Source organism: Letharia columbiana (assembly GCF_014066305.1).
Source record: "Letharia columbiana isolate WasteWater2 chromosome Unknown Sc0000003_s0, whole genome shotgun sequence".
NCBI lineage: Eukaryota > Fungi > Ascomycota > Lecanoromycetes > Lecanorales > Parmeliaceae > Letharia > Letharia columbiana.
The window spans coordinates 935944-954963 of NW_023501039.1; the positions used below are offsets into that span (position 1 = coordinate 935944).

Below are 19020 nucleotides of genomic sequence, written 5' to 3' on the forward strand. Positions count from 1 at the left end.
ATATATATAAGTAATCGCAGCCTCACAATTGCCTCTTTGGGTGTGTATTTAAGGCCTTGGAGGGTTGTGGGAATGGCATTAATGGCCTGCAGGTCTACAATACGATTTTGAGTGTGTGGGGTGCCAGCCGGACGGCTAATTTTCTATTATGAAATCAGGGGTACCCCTAATTGCATAATCCTTGAGAAAAAAAAAATTCCCACAGTTCTGGCACACCCCAAAATCAAAAATCAAAAATTTCAATTTTTCTGTATAGGTTCACAACCACAATTAATTATAATCTGGAAAATCATCAAAATTTAATAAATAGAGTGTAGATTAGATTATAAAATTCTTAAAAGATTTAAATTAGTCGTTATATTGTAAAAGAGAATAATAACGAATTTTACGAAGTACTCTTGACAGCTTTAGAATAGCCGAGGTAAAAAAAAAAAAAACCTTGGCATTTATTCAGATGATTTTTCAGCGCACCCTCGGCAATGTCAAATCAACATTTTATTATTTTACTTACGTTATATAAATTAAATTTTTTAAAAATTTTTAAAAAAAAAAAATTGGGTAAAAAAAAAAAATTTTTTAAAAATTAAAAAAAAAAAAAAAATTTTTTTTAAAAAAAAAAAAAAAAAAAAAATTTTTTTTTTTTTTTGATTTTGGGGTGTGCCAGAACTGTGGGAATTTTTTTCTTTCTCAAGGATTATGCAATCAGGGTTAGACGCGACAAGCGATTGCGGGCATTCTTGCCGATGAGGTCTGTTCGACCTCAAGACCGCTATCATCTTGCAGTTTGCACCTCAAGGGCCGAAGCGGATGCCATACTGTTGTGCCACTGCTCGTACTTTCGTCCAGCGCAAAGGGTCTTAAGGTGAGTCCAACACATTGCGTGGCCGAATACAGCGTTCTGAATTTCCCACCGAGAAGTCGCATGCAAATGGATGCTAAATGCTAACCCTTAGTGTCAAGGCGGAGGACTTCACTTCATAGAATTTCAACCGCCAACCTTTGCGTATTGAACCAGCAAATATTGCGCCCCCGGGCCTAGACAATGGGTCATACTTTGGAACTACATCAAACATACATCGACTTGTGGAAGTTTCTGGAAACTCCCTATAGGCTAGGAACAAGGGAAGCAGTAAGAGACGTTCCGAGACATCATTCAAATCAAGCTCCACCCCTTGGTTTTCAAGCGCAACCTATCGGAGCCATCATGGAGGCCAAAGAGGTCATCGAGAAATCCAAAGCTCTCTCAAAAGCCACCGCGGCCAAAGACCCACCTGAGAATCTCATTCGCATCCTCAATGATCTGAAAACCGGTGTCAAAGCGGACGAAGATCTCCTTCGTTCTACAAAAATCGGCGTGGCCGTTAACCGCTCCAAGCAACATCAGAACCCTGCAGTCGCCCGTCTAGCTAGTGAGATCGTTAAGAAATGGCGCGACGACATCAACAAGCTGAAGGGAAGCAGCCCCTCAGATAAGAAAAGCCCGAATGGTACTGCATCTCCTGTCCCAGCGAACACTTCGAATGGCAAGCCCAAGCTCAATGTACCGCCTGCGGAGCGCGACTGGAAGAAAGACAAGGTGGACATCGCTCACACCAATCAAACCACGCGTGACGGTACTATCGGTCTAATCTACAACGGTCTCGCCTACATGTCCACCGATGCATCATCAGACATCCTGCATAAAGCTGCAGCAGTCGAAGCAGCTGGCTTCGCAAAGTACGGCCCGGAGAATAATGCGAGCTACTCGTCAAAGATGCGCAGCCTCTTCATGAACCTTAAAGCCAAGTCCAATCCCAAATTACGAGTAGATGTCTTGAATGGCACTATCTCCGCCGAGCGCCTTGTCGTCATGAGCAATGATGAGCTCAAGAGCGCAGAAAGGCGCGCAGAGGATGCTAAGCTTATCGAAGAGAATTTGAAGGACTCCCAGATGCCACAGGTACAGCCACCCTGCTATATCATCCGCTCATACCAGCGAAGGGGATCAATCATTACTAACTGGATCATAGGTTGAGAGGAGCATTAGCACGAGTCTGGAGTGTAGCAACCCCAAGTGTAAAGGTAACCGTGTTCCCCGCATGGCCCCTTCCCAGGCTTTCTTCCTCATGAAAAGAGACTGACCCTGAGAAACTCTAGGCCAGAAGACAGTTGCTTACACGCAAGCTCAAACCCGCTCCGCTGATGAACCGTAAGATTTACTCTCTTACTGCTACCAGCATCATGCTAACGTGCTTTCACAGGATGACTACCTTCTGCGTAAGGACCTTGATCTCATTCAAATGCTTTGATAACTGACCCATACCATAGGAGTGTACGAAATGTGGCAAGCGCTGGAAATTCAGTTGAGCTTTGGGGTCCCCACAGCATTGATGAAGCATTTAGCATGGTCTTTCAGGCGTTTCGAGGCGGTAGGATACCCAGAGACGAGATGGTGCAGCCTTGGCATGATAGCGGTCTTCCGGTGGCATACTAGCAATGAACAGTTAATGTCATAGCTGCAATGCTTACCAACGTGGTTAAGTCGTGCACAGTTCTCTTAGAGGACGAAGAGGAGGCATACTGGGCGATGGGCCCTCGCTCCAGATGAAATCAATTGATGTCGCGGGAGCTTGATCCGAACTTGTGGGATCCCTCGAATTCCAAAGGCTAGACAATGCGGAATTCGACGGGCGTGAGCCCGGGGATCTGAGGATGGTACACTTGTACGGTATCATCAATGTATGCCTCAAGCCGATATTGCAACGTCTACCCTTCCCGTGCACCTAGAATTGGCATGCGCATCCCCTCAAAACGCAAACATCTTCCCTTCCTTCGGATTTTCAATCAGACAAAGTGCCAAGATTCTTCGCCTGGAGTCTTGATCCACGCGTCCTCTGCCCTTGAAGCTGGTGTTTGCGCTTATGAGTCACCCCCGTAAATCGTGCCCGGCTGTGGTTTCTGGTGCCCTCAAGCGGAGGAGTCTCGGGTTGTCAATCATCCTGTGGGTTCACATGCAGTAAAAATGGGTACCAATGGGTTCTAAAGCTGTTTCCAACACTACACTATCTACGCTACACATGGGTTCTTTCCCCTTCAGGTATACATACACGTGTCGTCCACCCCCCAGGGCACGCAGCATCGCAGCGTTTTACCCTTACGTCGAGATCATGACCGAGGAATTCTTATACCTATAACTTCATCAGCGCTCGTCCCCTTCCCCATGTAAAAATTGGAACGATTAGGAGATTTACCAGCTCAACATCGGATTCTCCCCACTCTTCGTCGCCGTGTCCTGCACATACGCCCATCTTGACAAAAAATCCGAATGGCTCATTACCTTGGTCAATTTCCCGGTGATGGCTCTATAGATATCTTCAATGGTTGCAAAGTCCGTAGGAAAGAGGATGTCGAAATAGCCTTGTTGGACCTACCCAACGACCACTTGTTAGCAAAGCTTGTTTCGGGATCGATGGAGGGGAAGTAGAATTTACATATGGCGTAGTTACAGGCACGACCCTTCGCTGAAACCTCGTTTGCACTACGGGCGCGTTAACACCCTTGACGGCATCGGGTAAGGCGTGGAAGTCGGAAGTGAGAAGCTCGTGCTTGGGGAAATAGTCCCTCAGGACGTCGAAGAATTGCATCAGCCGCGTGGGTATGTACTCAGGCAGAGTCAAATTTGGGGCGAATGGTAACCTTGACTTGAGGCTACGCGTAAACCTGGATTCTCTGAGCGGGTGATCGAACGGGCGGGAGCACGCTGCATCCCGGACTTGCAGGAAACGTGATGCCACAGGGTCAATTTGCTTGGTATAGAATTCGTAAAAATCCCCAGTATTGTCGACGAGAACAGTGCCTTGCAATGGCTGTTCAGTGAAGGGATCGTAGCGTATACTGTCATGAGCGAAATTGTCGAAGACCTCGAGAGCGAGGAAGTAGCAGGGTGCAGGTACGTAGGTAGCCCAGGAAAATATAGACTTGTTGATGATTTCCACGTGCTCAGTGTGACCCCTTGAAGAGGCATTCCGCGTGAGCTGTGTAGACTGCAGCGCCGCGAGCGAAGAAGATATCTCAATGACTTTGAACTTCGTCCTAGCATACACATCCGGGTCAAAGTCGCGAATATAGTCGAGCATATTCAACATCAGCGTTCCATTCCCCGCACCGAGCTCATATATTATGAGGTCGTCTAACGGATAGTGCATAAGTTTGTAGTTCGTGACAAGGTACCTGGCAATAGCTTCGCCATAATACGGTCGAAATAGCTCAGTAGGTGTATGCCATAATTGCCTGCTCTCATTGGGGACTTCATCATCGAGTTCGTCTTCGAAGACGGTGTAGCGATGGCCCAACTGTCTGTGGAATTCAGGCTCATTGGCCATTTTATTGAAATCGAAGGGCTGGCTGGGGCTGAAGATTACGACTTGTTTGGGGAAGTAGCCGTAGTGTGGATTATAGAGACTGTCTAGACGGCCAGTAAGCATAGGCTGAAGATGTTTAATGGAAGACAATACCCTCTATAAAGTCGCGTGCCAGCATCTTCACCCTCTTAGGCCTTTCCCTCCGACTCCTTAGCATATCTGAGGTGACCATCGGATATTTCTCATAGTCCCTCAGCTTGTCCGGTGGAAATATATCCGTCCGCATCTGCCAATCGCTTGTCTGTCTGCTATCGTCATCTCCATCATCTTCCTTCGAGCTTCTGTAGTATCTCCGCCCAGGCGCATTGAGTAGAAGTCGTCTGGATGTTGGAGGGTAGAATCGCAATCTGGAGCATGTCTGATGGGATAGCAGACGCTGGAAGATCTTTGAAGCCAGCGGCGAGTCCATGTCGCTCCTGTCTCCGTGCCCGGCATGTGGGCACTGGGATGTTTGAAAATGGGGGCTGTTCGGCGTTTACGGGCTTGCCGCGCTTCTAGAGCTTCAATCCATGCCGCATCCGGAGCCTTGCATAAGTATCTCCCAACTCATCTAAGCTTGTACAGTGATGCCATGGAGAATCGACCAAAGCTGTATGCTATCACAGCATTCGTAGCCGGTATCCTTCTGACGCTCGGTTACAAAGATTTCTACCCTGACCTTGAGTGGTGGTTTTGGAGACGGCGCAAGGCAAACAGGACGGTGGCAGGTGCTGGACTCCAAGACGGTGGTCAAATTAACTTGGAAGATCATGAAAAGAACGGTCCGGCCACAATGGATGTGCCTGAAGGTATAGAAGCTTGCATCGGAAATACTCCCTTGTTCAAGATAAAGTCATTGTCCAGCGAGACTGGGTGTGATATACTAGCCAAAGCAGAGGTAAGATTTAGAATCCTGCTAGCTAGCAGTGGTTTGTCTGATCGCCTGGTAGTTTCTCAATGGCGGTGGAGGCAGTCCGAAAGACAGAGTAGCCCTCGGCATCATCAATCTGGTAAAAGCAAATATTCAATTTTGTCGTGCAGAGTCTGAACCTTTTTCGTAGGCTGAGGAGCAGGGTCTCTTGACACCTCACTCAGGAGACACTATCTACGAAGGCACTGTAGGATCCACCGGAATATCCCTCGCTACAGTCTGCAGAGCAAGGGGCTATCTGGCGTACATGTAAGCTCCTTCCCTCCCATACTTTCCGACTTAGTCTCGATCTTCTCCATCCTAAATCATCCCATAGCTGCATGCCCTCAGACCAAGCAACCGAGAAATCCTCCCTCCTTCTCAAACTCGGCGCGGTCGTCGAGCGTGTTCCGCCAGCTCCTATCGTCGACCCTATGCACTTCGTCAACCGCGCACGCACCCTCGCCGCCGAACACACCGCCGACCCTAATCGCTTAGGTCGCGGCTACTTCACGGACCAATTCGAGAACGAAGCTAATTGGCAAGCTCACTATGACGGTACAGGACCCGAAATCTTCCGCCAGTGTGGAGGAAATTTAGATGCCTTTGTTGCTGGCGCAGGCACTGGTGGGACAATTGCTGGTGTTGCGAGGTATTTGAAGCCGAGATTGCCGGATGTGAAGATTGTGCTTGCGGATCCGCAGGGGAGTGGGCTGTACAATCGCATTAAGTATGGAGTCATGTTCGCAACGACGGAGAAGGAAGGGACGAGGAGACGATCCCAGGTCGATACAATTGTGGAGGGTATTGGGATCAATAGAGTCACGGCCAACTTTGAAGCTGGGAGGGAGTTGATAGACGATGCTGTCAAGGCGGATGATGAGCAAGCTCTAGCGATGGCTAGATGGCTTGTGGAGAAGGACGGGATTTTTGTTGGAAGCAGCAGTGCCGTCAACTGTAGGCGCAAGCTCACTTGTATTACTCATACAGAAACTGACTCGAAAAAGGCATCGCTGCAGTAAAAACTGCACAACAGCTGGGTCCTGGACATAGGATCGTTACCATTCTTTGCGACTCTGGAACGAGACATATCTCAAAATTCTGGACAAGAGCAGGAACCATTGGCGGCAAGACAGAAAGCAAGCTAGAAGACGTCATTGGTACGCAGAGTCAAAATTGATGAGAGTCGTTCCATGTGGGCAGGGTTCTACCATCGAGTCGGCTCTTGGACCTCATGAACCCGCTCAGTGCGCCAAGTTCAAAGACTATAAAATGCCTTGTCAGATCTTCAGAAATACAGCGTTACGCATTGCATTCCAAATGTACCTTTTTGACTCCTTTCGTATCAGTCCCGTCGGGGCCGCAACCATGTGATTGAAGGATTCAGAAAGCCCAACTCATCGCACGTCCTGAATTGAACGGATAGAAACCATTATCTGCAGAATCGCGGTGGTATGCTGCTATTTGACTCTCGGAAGCGGTACTTGGCCGATACCGGAGATCAATCAATGGTCAACAAGTACAGAGAGTATAATCACCTGTTTTAGAGATAGGACAGCTCGTCCTCACTGAAGTCGTCAACTGCTGTCCATATTGAGGAGAAAGAATCGGAGACGATCTCTTTCTTAACCTTCCTTAACGTCGATCGAGCTGCCGCAAGCCTCTTACTCAGTGGATGAGAACCAGACTCGACGATGTCAGATTCTATGGCCTCCTCGATCTGCTTCCGCACTGGGGTCGCTACCCCTGGAGTCACGCGCAAAGGCTGCGAATCAGGATCTAAGTTGATACTCTGGATGACATTCTTGGGCTGCTTCCTTGTTGAAGTAGCTGCGCCTGGAGTCATGCGCAAAGATTGTGACTCGGTGTCCAAGATGATAGGCTTGGTCGCTTCTCTCCCGAGTTCTTGCACTGAAGTAGCTACAGCAGGTGTTACGCTCAGAGGCTGCGAGTCAGCGATTTCAGGGCCCAGAGAAGACCTGACATCGTTGAGGACGAACGCTGCTGAAGCCGCATACTGGCTCTCTGCTGCAGCAACCGAAGGCGACTTAGTGGGAGTGCGGATCGCAAGAATCTCATGATCAGGCAAACCCGGGCATAACTCTGCGGGTGCGTTCTCCACTCTAGCAGAAAGCCGTCTGATGAAAGCACGGTCCGTAGTCTCCGTGGTGGGCAAAGGCGATTTAATTTGGGGATGGCTCAACGGACTTTCTTTGGTATCTCCACTCTTTCTGTTCACGTTGCTTGTTGCAGACAATGGAATCACAACTTGGACAATCTGTCTTTTGGCAGTAGTTTTGCTGGTTGCTTCGAAGTTGGGCTCATGGTATTCACTTGGTTTGCCATGGTTAGGTGGCTGTGCTGAACTGATTGAAAATAAATTCGTCGGTCCAGTCTTCTGTGGTCCTTCTGTCGTTGACCTTTTTTTCTGGATATTGTTTTTTGCCTCAGAAATCGACCCTTCTTGCTGTGATGCGGATTGGCTTGTTCTAAGTCGTTGGAGAAAACTTGAAGTTTCCATTGCCATAGTACTCCGAGGCTGTACTTTTGGGGGGAAAAAGCCTTCACTGTACTTGTCTGCGCCCTCAACATTGGGCTTAGCCTTGATAGACTTGGTCGGAGAAGATACCCGAGCTTCGCAGCCGTCCTCGGAGACGACTTCGAGTCCTTGGTCCGGAAGCACGACTACATCGTCTTCGATTTCGAATGGCTTTGAAAGGCTATATGACTGATCTGTACCGGCATAAGTCTCGTTTGGGTTCGACTGAGATGCAAACTCAGCTATCTTGCAACCACCATCCACGTGACGAGCAATGTCAGATGTTCGACGAGCGGATGCCTCTGGCGAGTTAATGCTTTTGGTTCTTCGCGTTCCCTCCTGGTTTCGGTATATTGAGCTTTGGTCAGAGCGATTGTGCACCTTTCCAACTGGATGGTGGTGGTCACTGGTCCTGGCAGAAGGCTCACTGGCGTCGTCCAGTGATTCGTCCAGTGATTCGCCCACTGTGAAATTCTCTTTTATCTCGCGATCCCTCACGCTCGAGAACGGCTCACCCATCGTGTATCGAATGTGAGCTCCACCATCATCAGAAATCAAAATCGGTTCGTCCACAGTGTAGCCAATGGGTTTCCCATGGTTACGCCCAGTTTGATACTGAGAAGTCATGCGGTGATCTCCAAGTTGTTCCATAGGCTTGCTCAAGCTCCGAACAAAATTCCCCTCTTCTAAAAAGCCTTTATTCGATTGCTGCTGGACGTTCTGCGGTTTTTTGGCTCTCGAAAAAGTATCGTGATCATACGGCTCTGGGCGGATTTTATCAGGACCCAGAGAATTTATGTTAGGAGACAAGCTGGGAAGCGGTATTCTGCGCCCCAATATCTTAGGCAACTGACGCTTTGAGCTCGCCTTACCATGGGTGATCATGTAGGTCCAGTGAGATGCAATAGAGCTACGCTGCCGCTCTGGAAAGTAGGATTCCATGGCCGCACCCGATAGATTCGTTGTAGTCTTTAGATGAATCAAAAGCTCTTCTTCCTCCTGCGTCCATTTGACTATCCTCCGGGCAGCGGGCTCCGAGTTACTCAAATCGAAAACCGGTTCGTCGGCACTGTTCTCTTGACCGCGTGCAAACGATAGTGATCGCTGACTTACTGAGTTGGCACTATCGCGTCTCCGCCGTGGAGGTTTCTTAGCCTCGGGTGTCCATAGCGAAATACCTGCTCGCTCATCGTCGGAATACTCTCGCATATTATCAACGCTGGTCAGTCCAACTTTATCTCTCTCCCTCTTGAGTATGGCAATGTTCGGCAAGGGCGGTGCTCTCCATGCTGGCTCGATATTTGGCTCGTCTGCGAAAGCGGGCTTGTCCTTGAGGAGACACGAGGTCTCCTGAGCACTTAATCTATTATTTCTGTGTGATGCCCACTCAATATCGCTGCTTGCCAACTCATCCTCATCGTCATCTGAAGGGATTGAGACTGCTCTCCTAGACTTCTTGCCTAATTGGTGTAGGTGGGACTCAGCTGGGACATCGCCCATAAGACTGTCGGCGTCAAAATCCGACTGCCCTGAAGCTTCTGATTCCTCCATGGCAGCTGTATCTCCTGCCTTGGATGATTTCAGAGCTGCAAAATGTTCCTCGCGGTACTCGATCAAAGAGTGGTCGTCTTCGTCATCGGCCACCTCTTCGGATGAGTATTCGGCGTCCCCTGCATCTCTCTCATTGGTCATACCGAGAATATGACCATTGTCGACCACGATTTCCCCTGTCGCCATATCTATCTCATCGCCTATGCCATCAAAATCTTTCCCATATTTGTCAAATATCGATTCGAAGATCGATTTCAATCGGAAGTCATTCTGAGCTCTCCGCGCATGAAGGTCGATTTCTGGGTAGCTGTTTCCTGAAAAGCGCCGCCTTTTGAACGGTGGCTCCATGCTCTTGTTGCAAGTTCCCTGTTAGCAAGAGCAAGTTATTGTTGTCAGAAGCCAGTAGCTAAGTTGTTTTGATGATAGCATTGTCGAAGTAGTGTTAGTCGCGTGCAGTGTAAATACCGAGGGGTTGCGCGTGTATCGGCCTATTTTCGGCCTCTAAACAAGAAGTCAGCGTTCAGCAGAGCCAACCCATCGAGATGAACTGCCAAAAATGCCGAACACCTCTGAAGCTCGATAGCTCGCTGCAATACCTCAATCCGGCAGCTTTCGACCTGTTGGTAGGTATGTAGCCAAACAGCACTGCTTTTGCGCACAAAAACTGAATGGTTCACAGGATCAACAGGCCATTCCAATGATCAGGCAACCAGTACATCTCGGGTACCATACCCTCACGAACGCAAGGATCTCTACAATCAGGTAACCCAAGATGCGACATCTCCAGTGTTCAAAAGGGCCATTCCTGCTGCTCGGCAGGCGTTCGGCCCCCAACCTGCGGTGGCTGCATCAACGAAAGCCGGCTTGAAGGACAACCCGGCCATGTCCTTCGTGATGCTTACAGACTCGCAAGTCGTTCCTCCACAACATACGTTGGATGGTAACGAGGAAACGCGGAAGAAGCAGGGATCAAGAGTAGCGCACAGTACTGCAAATGAAGCCTCCAACGAGCCAAAGCAAACACTGTCTCACCAGATCGAGTCGACCACTCGACTCTTCGAGATTCTCTCGTCCCACTCTGACATAGATCACCCTGTTTGTGCTGAGTGTACCGATCTACTTCTGTCACAGCTTCAGAGTCGTCTTTCCGCGTCTACCAAAGAACGGGACGCCTATATTGCTTTCCTAAAAACCATCAACAACACCATTCCGTCTTCATCCGAGATCTCAAAAGCTCAAGCGTCTCTTACTTCATCCAAAGCCGCCGAAGCGAAGGCGTTTTCCGAGCTCTTGGCTCTTGAAAAGGAGAAAGCAGCCCTGGACGACGAGGTCGCGACCTTAGAAGCCGAATCTCTCGCCCTGGATGAGGAGGAGCAGGCTTTCTGGCGCTCCAGGAATGCGTTTGCACTGACCTTGTCCACCCTCCAAGACGATCGTGATGCCCTCAATGCTGCTTACGATCATGATGCTCAGCAGCTGGAGCGCCTCGAATTAACAAACGTCTACAATGACACGTTTTGCATTTACCACGACGGGCCCTTTGCTACAATCAATGGTCTGCGCCTCGGGCGTCTTCCGCCTCAGCTAAACGTAGATTGGTCTGAGATCAACGCTGCATGGGGCACAGCTGCTTTACTTCTTGCGACAGTGGCCGAAAAGCTAGGATTCAGTTTTCGAGGCTACAGGATCAAACCCATGGGCAGTACCTCGAGGATTGAGAAAATAGAACAGGGAAGCTCTGCTTCGAGGCAATCAACTTCCGGCAGAGTGACCAATTTCGCTTCCAACCCCAACACGCACCAAGAACCTCAGCAACCCAAAATCACCGCACTTGACCTGTTCTCGTCTGGCGATCTTCCTCTAGGCAGGATGCTGCTCCATCGCCGCCTCGACGCAGGCATGGTTGCCTTCCTTGAATGTTTGCGTCAGCTTTGTGACTTTGTTGAGCAATCCTCCCACCGAATTCCCCACAATTCCAACTTGCCTGTCATTGACAGAGGTTCGCCTGCGAGTGATGCAAAGGTAGCGAAGCTGAAGGTACCATATTCCATCACAAAGGACAAGATCGGGGACCCAGAAAAGCCTGATCTGATCGCAAGTATCAAGCTTGGAGTCAGTCAGGATGAGGCATGGACTAGGGCGTGTAAGTATACGCTGACCTGCTGCAAATTTTTGCTGGCATGTGCAAGTAATGTGGGCTGGGTTGGTCAGAGGATGTGAAGGAGTCTCAAGAATCATCGGAAGGAATTTGCCACAGAATATGTGATTTCTGAATGTACATACAACACAAGCGCCTCCGATCTTCTTTCTCTATGTGCCTATGTCTAAGCCCAGGGGCCAGCAAGGTCGGGTTGTCAGGATAATTGAAATTACCGAGACGCGCTTACCGCGGTAAAGCTCGTACGCTATATGCTCTTGAGCCTTGAGACTCTCGACTCATTTGAAATAAAATACATTCATCCTCCGCACCAAGTATTGGACCCTCGGTCTGGCAACCTCTTCCCTCCGTCTACCCTCATCTTCAATCATAAAGATACTTCACCGGGCGCTGTGGAGGCGCGCTCGAACGATGTCCTCCAAGTCCCCTCCTCCAATAGCGAACGGCCTTACGGCCGCGCCCAAAGATCCCGAGAAAGAACGAAAGAAGGCCGAAAAGATTCAAAAGTATAACGAGAAGAAGGCGAAGGCGAAGGCTGCCAATGCACAAGCTATACAAGGCCCTTCGAAAACCATGGCCAAAAAAGCCAAGCAGGATACTTCCATGGATGAACCTTTACCGCCCTACATAGAAAAGACACCGCCTGGGGACAAGAAGGGTAAGTTGTCGCATATGCGCAGGTGACAGGACTCTCCAACTGAGTTTCTACTAGTTTTGCAATCACTGCATGATCCTCATCACTTGAACTACATCCCTAAGGTGGTAGAATCCGGATGGTACGACTGGTGGGAGAAGGAAGGCTACTTCAAGCCTGAGTTTGAGCGCGATGGCAAAGTGAAAGAGAAAGGCTACTTCGTCATTCCGACACCTCCACCAAACGTAACCGGAGCTCTACACATGGGCCACGCTCTCCCTAACGCTTTGCAAGATAGCCTAATAAGATGGAACCGAATGCGAGGGCTAACGACACTGTGGCTGCCCGGCTGTGACCATGCCGGCATTTCTACTCAGACAGTGGTCGAAAAGATGCTGATGAGGCGAGAAGGAAAGACGAGGCATGACCTTGGCAGAAAAGCGCTGGTAGAGAGGATATGGGATTGGAAAGAAGAGTACCATCGCAATATCAACGGAGTGCTTCGGCGCATGGGTGGTTCCTTCGACTGGACGAGGGAAGCCTTCACTATGAATGCAACCTTCTCAGCTGCTGTAACGGAAACTTTCGTAACGCTACACGAGGAAGGTCTCATCTACCGGGCTAATAGATTGGTCAATTGGTGTACTGCGCTTAATACGACGCTCTCCAACCTTGAAGTAGATAACTTAGAGTTGAAAAGTCGGACGATGCTCGATATACCAGGGTATAAGAAGAAGATCGAGTTCGGGGTAATCACTCATTTTCTCTATCAAATTGAGGGAAGCGAGGAGACCATAGGTACATGTATATTGGGGTAATCCGCTGGTTTCCGTTTGCTAATCCTCCACTAGAAGTGGCTACGACGCGGCCTGAGACCATACTTGGTGATACTGGCATTGCAGTGCATCCCAAAGACGAGCGATACAAGCATTTGGTGGGGAAGTGCGCGACACACCCCTTCCTTGGACGACCGATACCCATCGTCGCAGATGAATACGCGGATCCAGAAAAAGGAACGGGTGCAGTGAAAATCACACCAGCTCATGACTTCAACGACTTTGAAGTTGGACGTAGGAACGGTCTAGAATTCATCAATATACTTAACGATGATGGTACTCTTAATGACAACGCAGGAGACTTTCAAGGTATGAAGCGGTTCGATGCAAGGTATGAGACCATCGAAGCTCTCAAAGCCAAAGGGCTTTACGTCAAATGGGAAGACAACGAGATGAAGGTACCCAGATGTCAAAAGTCGAAGGACGTCATCGAGCCTCTCATGAAGCCACAATGGTGGTTGAAGATGAAAGACGGGTTGGCACCTGCGGCGATCAAGGCTGTAAGAAACGGCCAGATCAAGATCCGACCAGAGTCCGCAGAGAAGAACTATTACTCGTGGATGGAAAACATCAATGATTGGTGTTTGTCGAGACAATTATGGTGGGGTCATCAAGCTCCAGCATACTTCATCAACATTGAGAACGAGACTGGTGATGGGAGTGACGGAGAGCTATGGATCACTGGGAGGACAGAAGAAGCGGCAGAGGAGAAAGCGAAGGCTAAATTTCCTAATAAGAAGTTCACACTTACGAGGGATCCGGACGTTCTCGACACGTGGTTCTCTTCTGGTCTATGGCCATTCGCGACATTAGGCTGGCCCAACAAGACCCACGATTTGGAGACTCTTTATCCTACATCTGTTCTTGAAACCGGCTGGGACATCCTTTTCTTCTGGGTGGCTAGAATGATCATGTTTGGCATCAAAATGACGGGGCAAATTCCTTTCCGGGAAGTTTACTGCCATGCCCTAGTCAGAGATTCGGAGGGTAGGAAAATGTCGAAATCCCTGGGGAACGTTATTGATCCTCTCGATGTGATGGAGGGTATCTCGCTTTCTAGTTTGCATGAAAAGCTAGAAGCGGGAAATCTTGATCCAACAGAGGTCGAGAAGGCCAGGAAGACCCAAAAGACAACGTTTCCGGATGGAATACCAGAATGTGGCGCAGACGCTTTACGATTTTCTTTGGTCAATTACACAACCGGAGGTAAGACATCTGCATCTACTGATCAGGGGTAGACTCATCTAATCTTCACCAGGTGGTGATATCAACTTCGATATAAAGGTCATGCAAGGCTACCGCAAGTTTTGTAATAAGATCTACCAAGCCACTAAATACGTTCTTGGCAAACTCGACTCCTCCTTCATCCCCCAAGGGCTGCCCACTAAAACCGGCCAAGAATCGCTTGCAGAGCTGTGGATCCTGCACAAACTTAACACCGCCGCCGCAGAGATTCACACAGCGTTCACCCAACGGGAGTTTTCCCAAGCAACCTCGATCACCTATCAGTACTGGTATAACCACCTTTGTGATGTGTACATTGAGAATTCTAAGGCTATACTACAAGCTGGTACTGCTTCGGAGCAAGAATCGGCCAAACAAACCCTTTACACTGCCCTTGAAGGCGGGCTCACGATGATCCATCCTTTCATGCCCTTCCTGACCGAAGAACTCTGGCAGCGCCTACCCCGTCGTCCTGAAGATAAGACACCTTCCATCGTCAAAGCAGCCTACCCGCAATATAACGCCGAGCTCGACGACAGAGATTCCGAAGAAGCCTACGAGCTTATCATGTCCGTCGCGAAAGCTATACGCCAACTAGCAGCCGAGTACTTCATCAAGGACTGCGCAACCACCCACATCCAACTATTCACCCCTTCCACCCTCTCAACCTGCGAATCACAAATCGCGGCCATCAAGTCGTTGAGCGGAAAAGCTATGCTGGGCGAGAATGCATCCATCTCCATCCTCTCGGCCACCGACTCGAAACCGGCTGGTTGCGTTGTGCAATCCGTTTCTGCTTCCGCGGCCGTATTTTTACTCGTCAAGGGCCGTATAGATATTGACGCTGAGATCAAAAAGGGGAAAGAGAAATTAGCGGCTGCGCAAGAAGGAATGGAGAAGAAGAAGAAGATAGTCGGAGGCGAGGGGTGGGAGAAGATGAGAGAGGACGCCCAGGAGACGGAGAGGAGGAAGTTGGCGAATGCGGAGCAGGAGGTCAAGGTGCTGGAAGGGAGCGTGGAGCAGTTTGAAAGACTGAGGTTGGAATGAGGATGGGTTCCGATAGGCGAAGAAGAGGACGAAAAGAAGGCGACTGGTTTGAAGTGGGCAAGAGGAGACAGAGAGCAAGAAAGGAGAGGGGTAGATGCAAGGTCAATCTTGTGTCCATCAATATACACAGATGACGATGCCTCGCGTTCGAGAAGTACGTCCGAAGGACTGTGCACATTTGCAAGAAGGGCTCCCCCTCCTCGATCCAGATCCTCGTGTCTGAATCCCATCGACCCATCCAAGGCTAAGCCATCTCGTTGAATGATCAAAGATATGAGCGTAAGGCGCATCGAGACCTGATCGACAGACAGGGTTGACAGACGCTGATGTCGAGAATCAAGAACCTGCAACGGCGCCCCCCGAAGCTCGGACCTTTTGTGTCGTTTCTAGGCATCTGGCTCGATTGTATAGACATCTCAACAGATATCTAGGAAACCGCATTGTTGATTTATCGACTGATTGATCGATCGCTCGCAGAGAATATATAAATCTACTCTATCGGTATCTATCATATGCGTTTTGTCCGCAACACAGTAAAAAGGGGGATTCTGTAATCATACACCCAAACCTTTTCAAACATCGTGGTACGCATCGAAATACCCTCGGCACCTAGAAACATTCGCCGCCTCACTCTCCCATAGGATTTCTCCCGCGAGTGGCGCAGCACGCCAAAAACACACTTATTTTGACCCAGCCTTCAGCCTCGTTGTAGCGTAGGCCGCGCCCACCGCGCTAATTGCACCAATGAATAGACAAACTGCAATAGCATTCGGCCCATCAGCTGCCTTTGCCACATCCTCCTCTCCCAGATCCTCATGTAGTTCCGGACTCTTGCCCGGTTCGAGGATGGAAAAAACAATCATGCTTATGAACGTGCCTACAAATTGCGGCAAAGTGGTGAAAAGATTCAAAATGCCGAGGTATATACCAGCTGTCTCGCCGGTTGAGGAGTCACCGCCGGACGAATCGTCGTCTCGGTCGAGATGATTGAGGCGTAAGAATGTTGGTGAGGGCGCAGGCGAGGAGAAGTCGTCGTTGGAGTTGGAGAGGCGGCGGTAGGAGGAGCCGTTTGCGAGCATAGTCGAAGGCGTAGTAAGGCGGTTTATCTCCACCCCCATAAAGGCGAAGGGTGCCCAGCAGGCCAAGGCCCAGGGGATACCGCAGATACTCACGATAACTGTAGCCATTTGCAAGCTTCGCACAAAAGGAGCCATACACATGGCACCTGCGAAGATGATGTGGCTAACTTGCCAGGCGGTCAAGAGGTCGGGTTTGTATTTGTTGAGTGCAGTGACTATGGGAGCGAAAGGTCCTAGGAAGGCCGGCGGCCGCGGGGTGAACGGTCGAGAGCGGGAGGTATCCGGGGATTGAACGACGAAGGGTAGGAGGATGGACGCGATGAAAGTGATGATGGAAAAGACAACGAGGGACAGGGAGCCAACACGGCCAACGTCGCCGAGGGCGTCTTTGGAGGCGGAGGCATTGGTTTCGGGGTGGTAGCGGAAGTAGACTTCACCGACCCAGGTGGTGGAGTAGAAGAGGAAAGGAAACCAGCCTGTAGATGTAAGTCCTGCTGTTCGTGGGAAAAGGGGGATTTTGTTACCGATCCATGCCCAGAATTGGACCCAGCAGATTGCTTGTATCCGGTCTGGTAGGTGCATGGTAGTCTTCAAGATCTTGCTTATCATCTTCACTGCCCCTGTCTTGGCACCGTCGTCCCTGCAAGCGTGGTTAGACGCCATAGCACATCCACTATTGGAAAGAGAGCACTACCTTGCTGAGATCAAAACCCGCTCTTCGACAGCCCACGACGTGATGGCTATGGCAAGGAGAAAAACAAAAGCAGCAATCACGGTCAATTGCTTGAACTGAGAGTCCCCCAAAACATTTCCGAAAATGCTGACAAGATCCAAGGTTCCAGCGCCATAGCCTATGAGATGGCCAATGGCAATCATCCTGCTTGCTTAAAGATCTCAATATTAGCGTACTCTCGAAGGCAGGGAAGCAGCGCGTACCCCAGGCAGAACCAAGCTGCTGCTTTGCAATTGGGAGAGTGTCGACGATGAGACTTCGGCATGAAGACTGGACTGGATTGTCACATAAGCTGTGCGATCTGTCTGTTCTATGCGAGCACAGCACCAACCTGCATTGATAGCAAAGTCCACGGCGTAGATACTAAGGACAGCCAGGGCGATCGTGCATGACCTCGCCTGTTACCCATCATAAGCTGGAGGCCCCAGAGTACACAATTCCCAGTCACCAACCGTTTCCGGCTCCCTTACAAACAGCCGCACTATCTCCCCAGTCCACCCTAGTACCAATAGACAGACAGCCACGATCAGAGATCCCCCAATCATGAATGGTCTCCGTCTCCCCCATTTCGATCTCGAGTTGTCTGCCAGCACTCCCACCACCGGCTGCATGATCAGTCCTGATAAAGGTCCCGCGATCCATACCAGCGATGTTCGACTCTTAGTGAGGCCGAGTTGGAGGAGGTAAGGGGTGCAATCTGTCAATTGGCTCAGTGAAGCTGCTTCTTGTGTCGTCGTGGAAGAGGGAAGTCTTACAGGTCATCTCAATGCCCCAAGTAAACCTATACAGGACTCGTAAGCTTTCGGGTGAGCCATCTGCAGCAAAGGCGCACTCACTGTAAGCCGATCAGACTGAAAGTCAACAGTGCCATCCGAATGGACTCTGTCGAGCCTTTGATTGATGGGGTGCCGGCCCATGATGCCGCCTGAGGCATTGCCTCTTCGATCTTTCTCATATGGGTTCCTAGGTGTCATCTAGGCCATTTGAACGTGGATTATTGCTAGTGGCATGGACTAGTCTCCGTTATGCAGGGTGACACAATGCGCTTGCTGATGGAGCAGATCCTGGTTGTGGACAAACAGGCAATTGGACGTCCTTCCGTCCTCAGATGAAGCTTGATTGATATTGGTATACAAGTAACTTACACAGGCGTCAATTACGTGGTCTCATCATTATTTCGATTTCCAACATACATAGGTGTCTCGGCTTTTGTTATCAGCCTCCAAGGCTGGAAACATGAAACCGCCTTATCTAAATTTATGAAACCTGCACTACTGGCATAAACTTATACACTTTTCTTGGCGGATCTATGCCATATCTCTATACCTCGAAAGTTCTTAGAAGAATCAATCAATGATAGCTTCTTGACTTGCAGTAAGATAGAGTTCGATCGTCAATAGAACCTCGACTGTACTATTATCAACGACCTAGTACCAAAATCTAGATGTCAAGTCTCCATGCCCGCGGCAAGATTTAGCTGTTGGGTATGAAACCTGAGAAGGCAGGAGCGAATTACGGGTGTTGAAGGCCCAGTTGATATTCCCAAGGATAAGCGGCAGTCAGTACGGAGGTAGCCCTATTTCTAACCATTGAATCAAGACATTGGTCCACTTCGCGAATGTCTTGAGCTAAGTCCACAATCCCCATTTACTGTGAAAGCTTTGAGCAAGGTTTAGTCCCTGGTTTTAGAGTGGTGAGAGATGACCACCGCCATAGAGTCACGGTCTCTGTGTGCACGTGCTGCTTGCTAAAGCGCAAGACGGACTGCAGCCAAAAAGGTTTTTTCTTCCGTTGTTGCAGGATTGTGGCTTGATCGACGGCCGCTGGATAGGGCAGGAGAACATGCCTGAAAACAGGGAGACGATTGCTGAACGAAAGAATTGACCTGCCAAGAACATTGATGAGAGCAGTGTTGCCCTGCGATACAACA

At 49.5% G+C, this 19020-nt stretch overlaps 7 protein-coding genes across 7 annotated transcripts; 4 read left to right on the forward strand and 3 right to left on the reverse strand.

The window, feature by feature from the left end:
- Positions 1-1042: 1042 nt before the first annotated feature.
- Positions 1043-2346, forward strand: HO173_001765 (uncharacterized protein; the record flags this gene model as incomplete). The annotated part of the gene is made up of 5 exons (XM_037303702.1): positions 1043-1939; positions 2010-2061; positions 2137-2188; positions 2241-2256; positions 2308-2346. The coding sequence occupies 5 exons, from the start codon at positions 1043-1045 to the stop codon at positions 2344-2346; spliced, it is 1056 nt and encodes a 351-aa protein (XP_037169424.1).
- A 787-nt stretch (positions 2347-3133) lies between these two features.
- Positions 3134-4809, reverse strand: HO173_001766 (uncharacterized protein; the record flags this gene model as incomplete). The annotated part of the gene is made up of 4 exons (XM_037303703.1): positions 3134-3167; positions 3231-3406; positions 3471-4444; positions 4494-4809. The coding sequence occupies 4 exons, from the start codon at positions 4807-4809 to the stop codon at positions 3134-3136; spliced, it is 1500 nt and encodes a 499-aa protein (XP_037169425.1).
- Positions 4810-4971: 162 nt separating this feature from the next.
- Positions 4972-6469, forward strand: HO173_001767 (uncharacterized protein; the record flags this gene model as incomplete). The annotated part of the gene is made up of 5 exons (XM_037303704.1): positions 4972-5277; positions 5330-5389; positions 5441-5559; positions 5627-6246; positions 6297-6469. The coding sequence occupies 5 exons, from the start codon at positions 4972-4974 to the stop codon at positions 6467-6469; spliced, it is 1278 nt and encodes a 425-aa protein (XP_037169426.1).
- A 363-nt stretch (positions 6470-6832) lies between these two features.
- On the reverse strand, positions 6833-9727 carry HO173_001768 (uncharacterized protein; the record flags this gene model as incomplete). Its single annotated transcript, XM_037303705.1, has 1 exon — positions 6833-9727. One exon carries the CDS (start codon positions 9725-9727, stop codon positions 6833-6835), a length of 2895 nt encoding a protein of 964 aa, XP_037169427.1.
- A 194-nt stretch (positions 9728-9921) lies between these two features.
- HO173_001769 (uncharacterized protein) lies at positions 9922-11599 on the forward strand (the record flags this gene model as incomplete). The annotated part of the gene is made up of 2 exons (XM_037303706.1): positions 9922-10006; positions 10059-11599. 2 exons carry the CDS (start codon positions 9922-9924, stop codon positions 11597-11599), a joined length of 1626 nt encoding a protein of 541 aa, XP_037169428.1.
- Positions 11600-11948: 349 nt separating this feature from the next.
- On the forward strand, positions 11949-15278 carry HO173_001770 (uncharacterized protein; the record flags this gene model as incomplete). Its single annotated transcript, XM_037303707.1, has 4 exons — positions 11949-12195; positions 12250-12969; positions 13023-14213; positions 14266-15278. The coding sequence occupies 4 exons, from the start codon at positions 11949-11951 to the stop codon at positions 15276-15278; spliced, it is 3171 nt and encodes a 1056-aa protein (XP_037169429.1).
- Positions 15279-15958: 680 nt separating this feature from the next.
- HO173_001771 (uncharacterized protein) lies at positions 15959-18045 on the reverse strand (the record flags this gene model as incomplete). Its single annotated transcript, XM_037303708.1, has 8 exons — positions 15959-16833; positions 16882-16997; positions 17052-17241; positions 17294-17365; positions 17422-17488; positions 17543-17787; positions 17846-17871; positions 17927-18045. The coding sequence occupies 8 exons, from the start codon at positions 18043-18045 to the stop codon at positions 15959-15961; spliced, it is 1710 nt and encodes a 569-aa protein (XP_037169430.1).
- Positions 18046-19020: the final 975 nt, after the last annotated feature.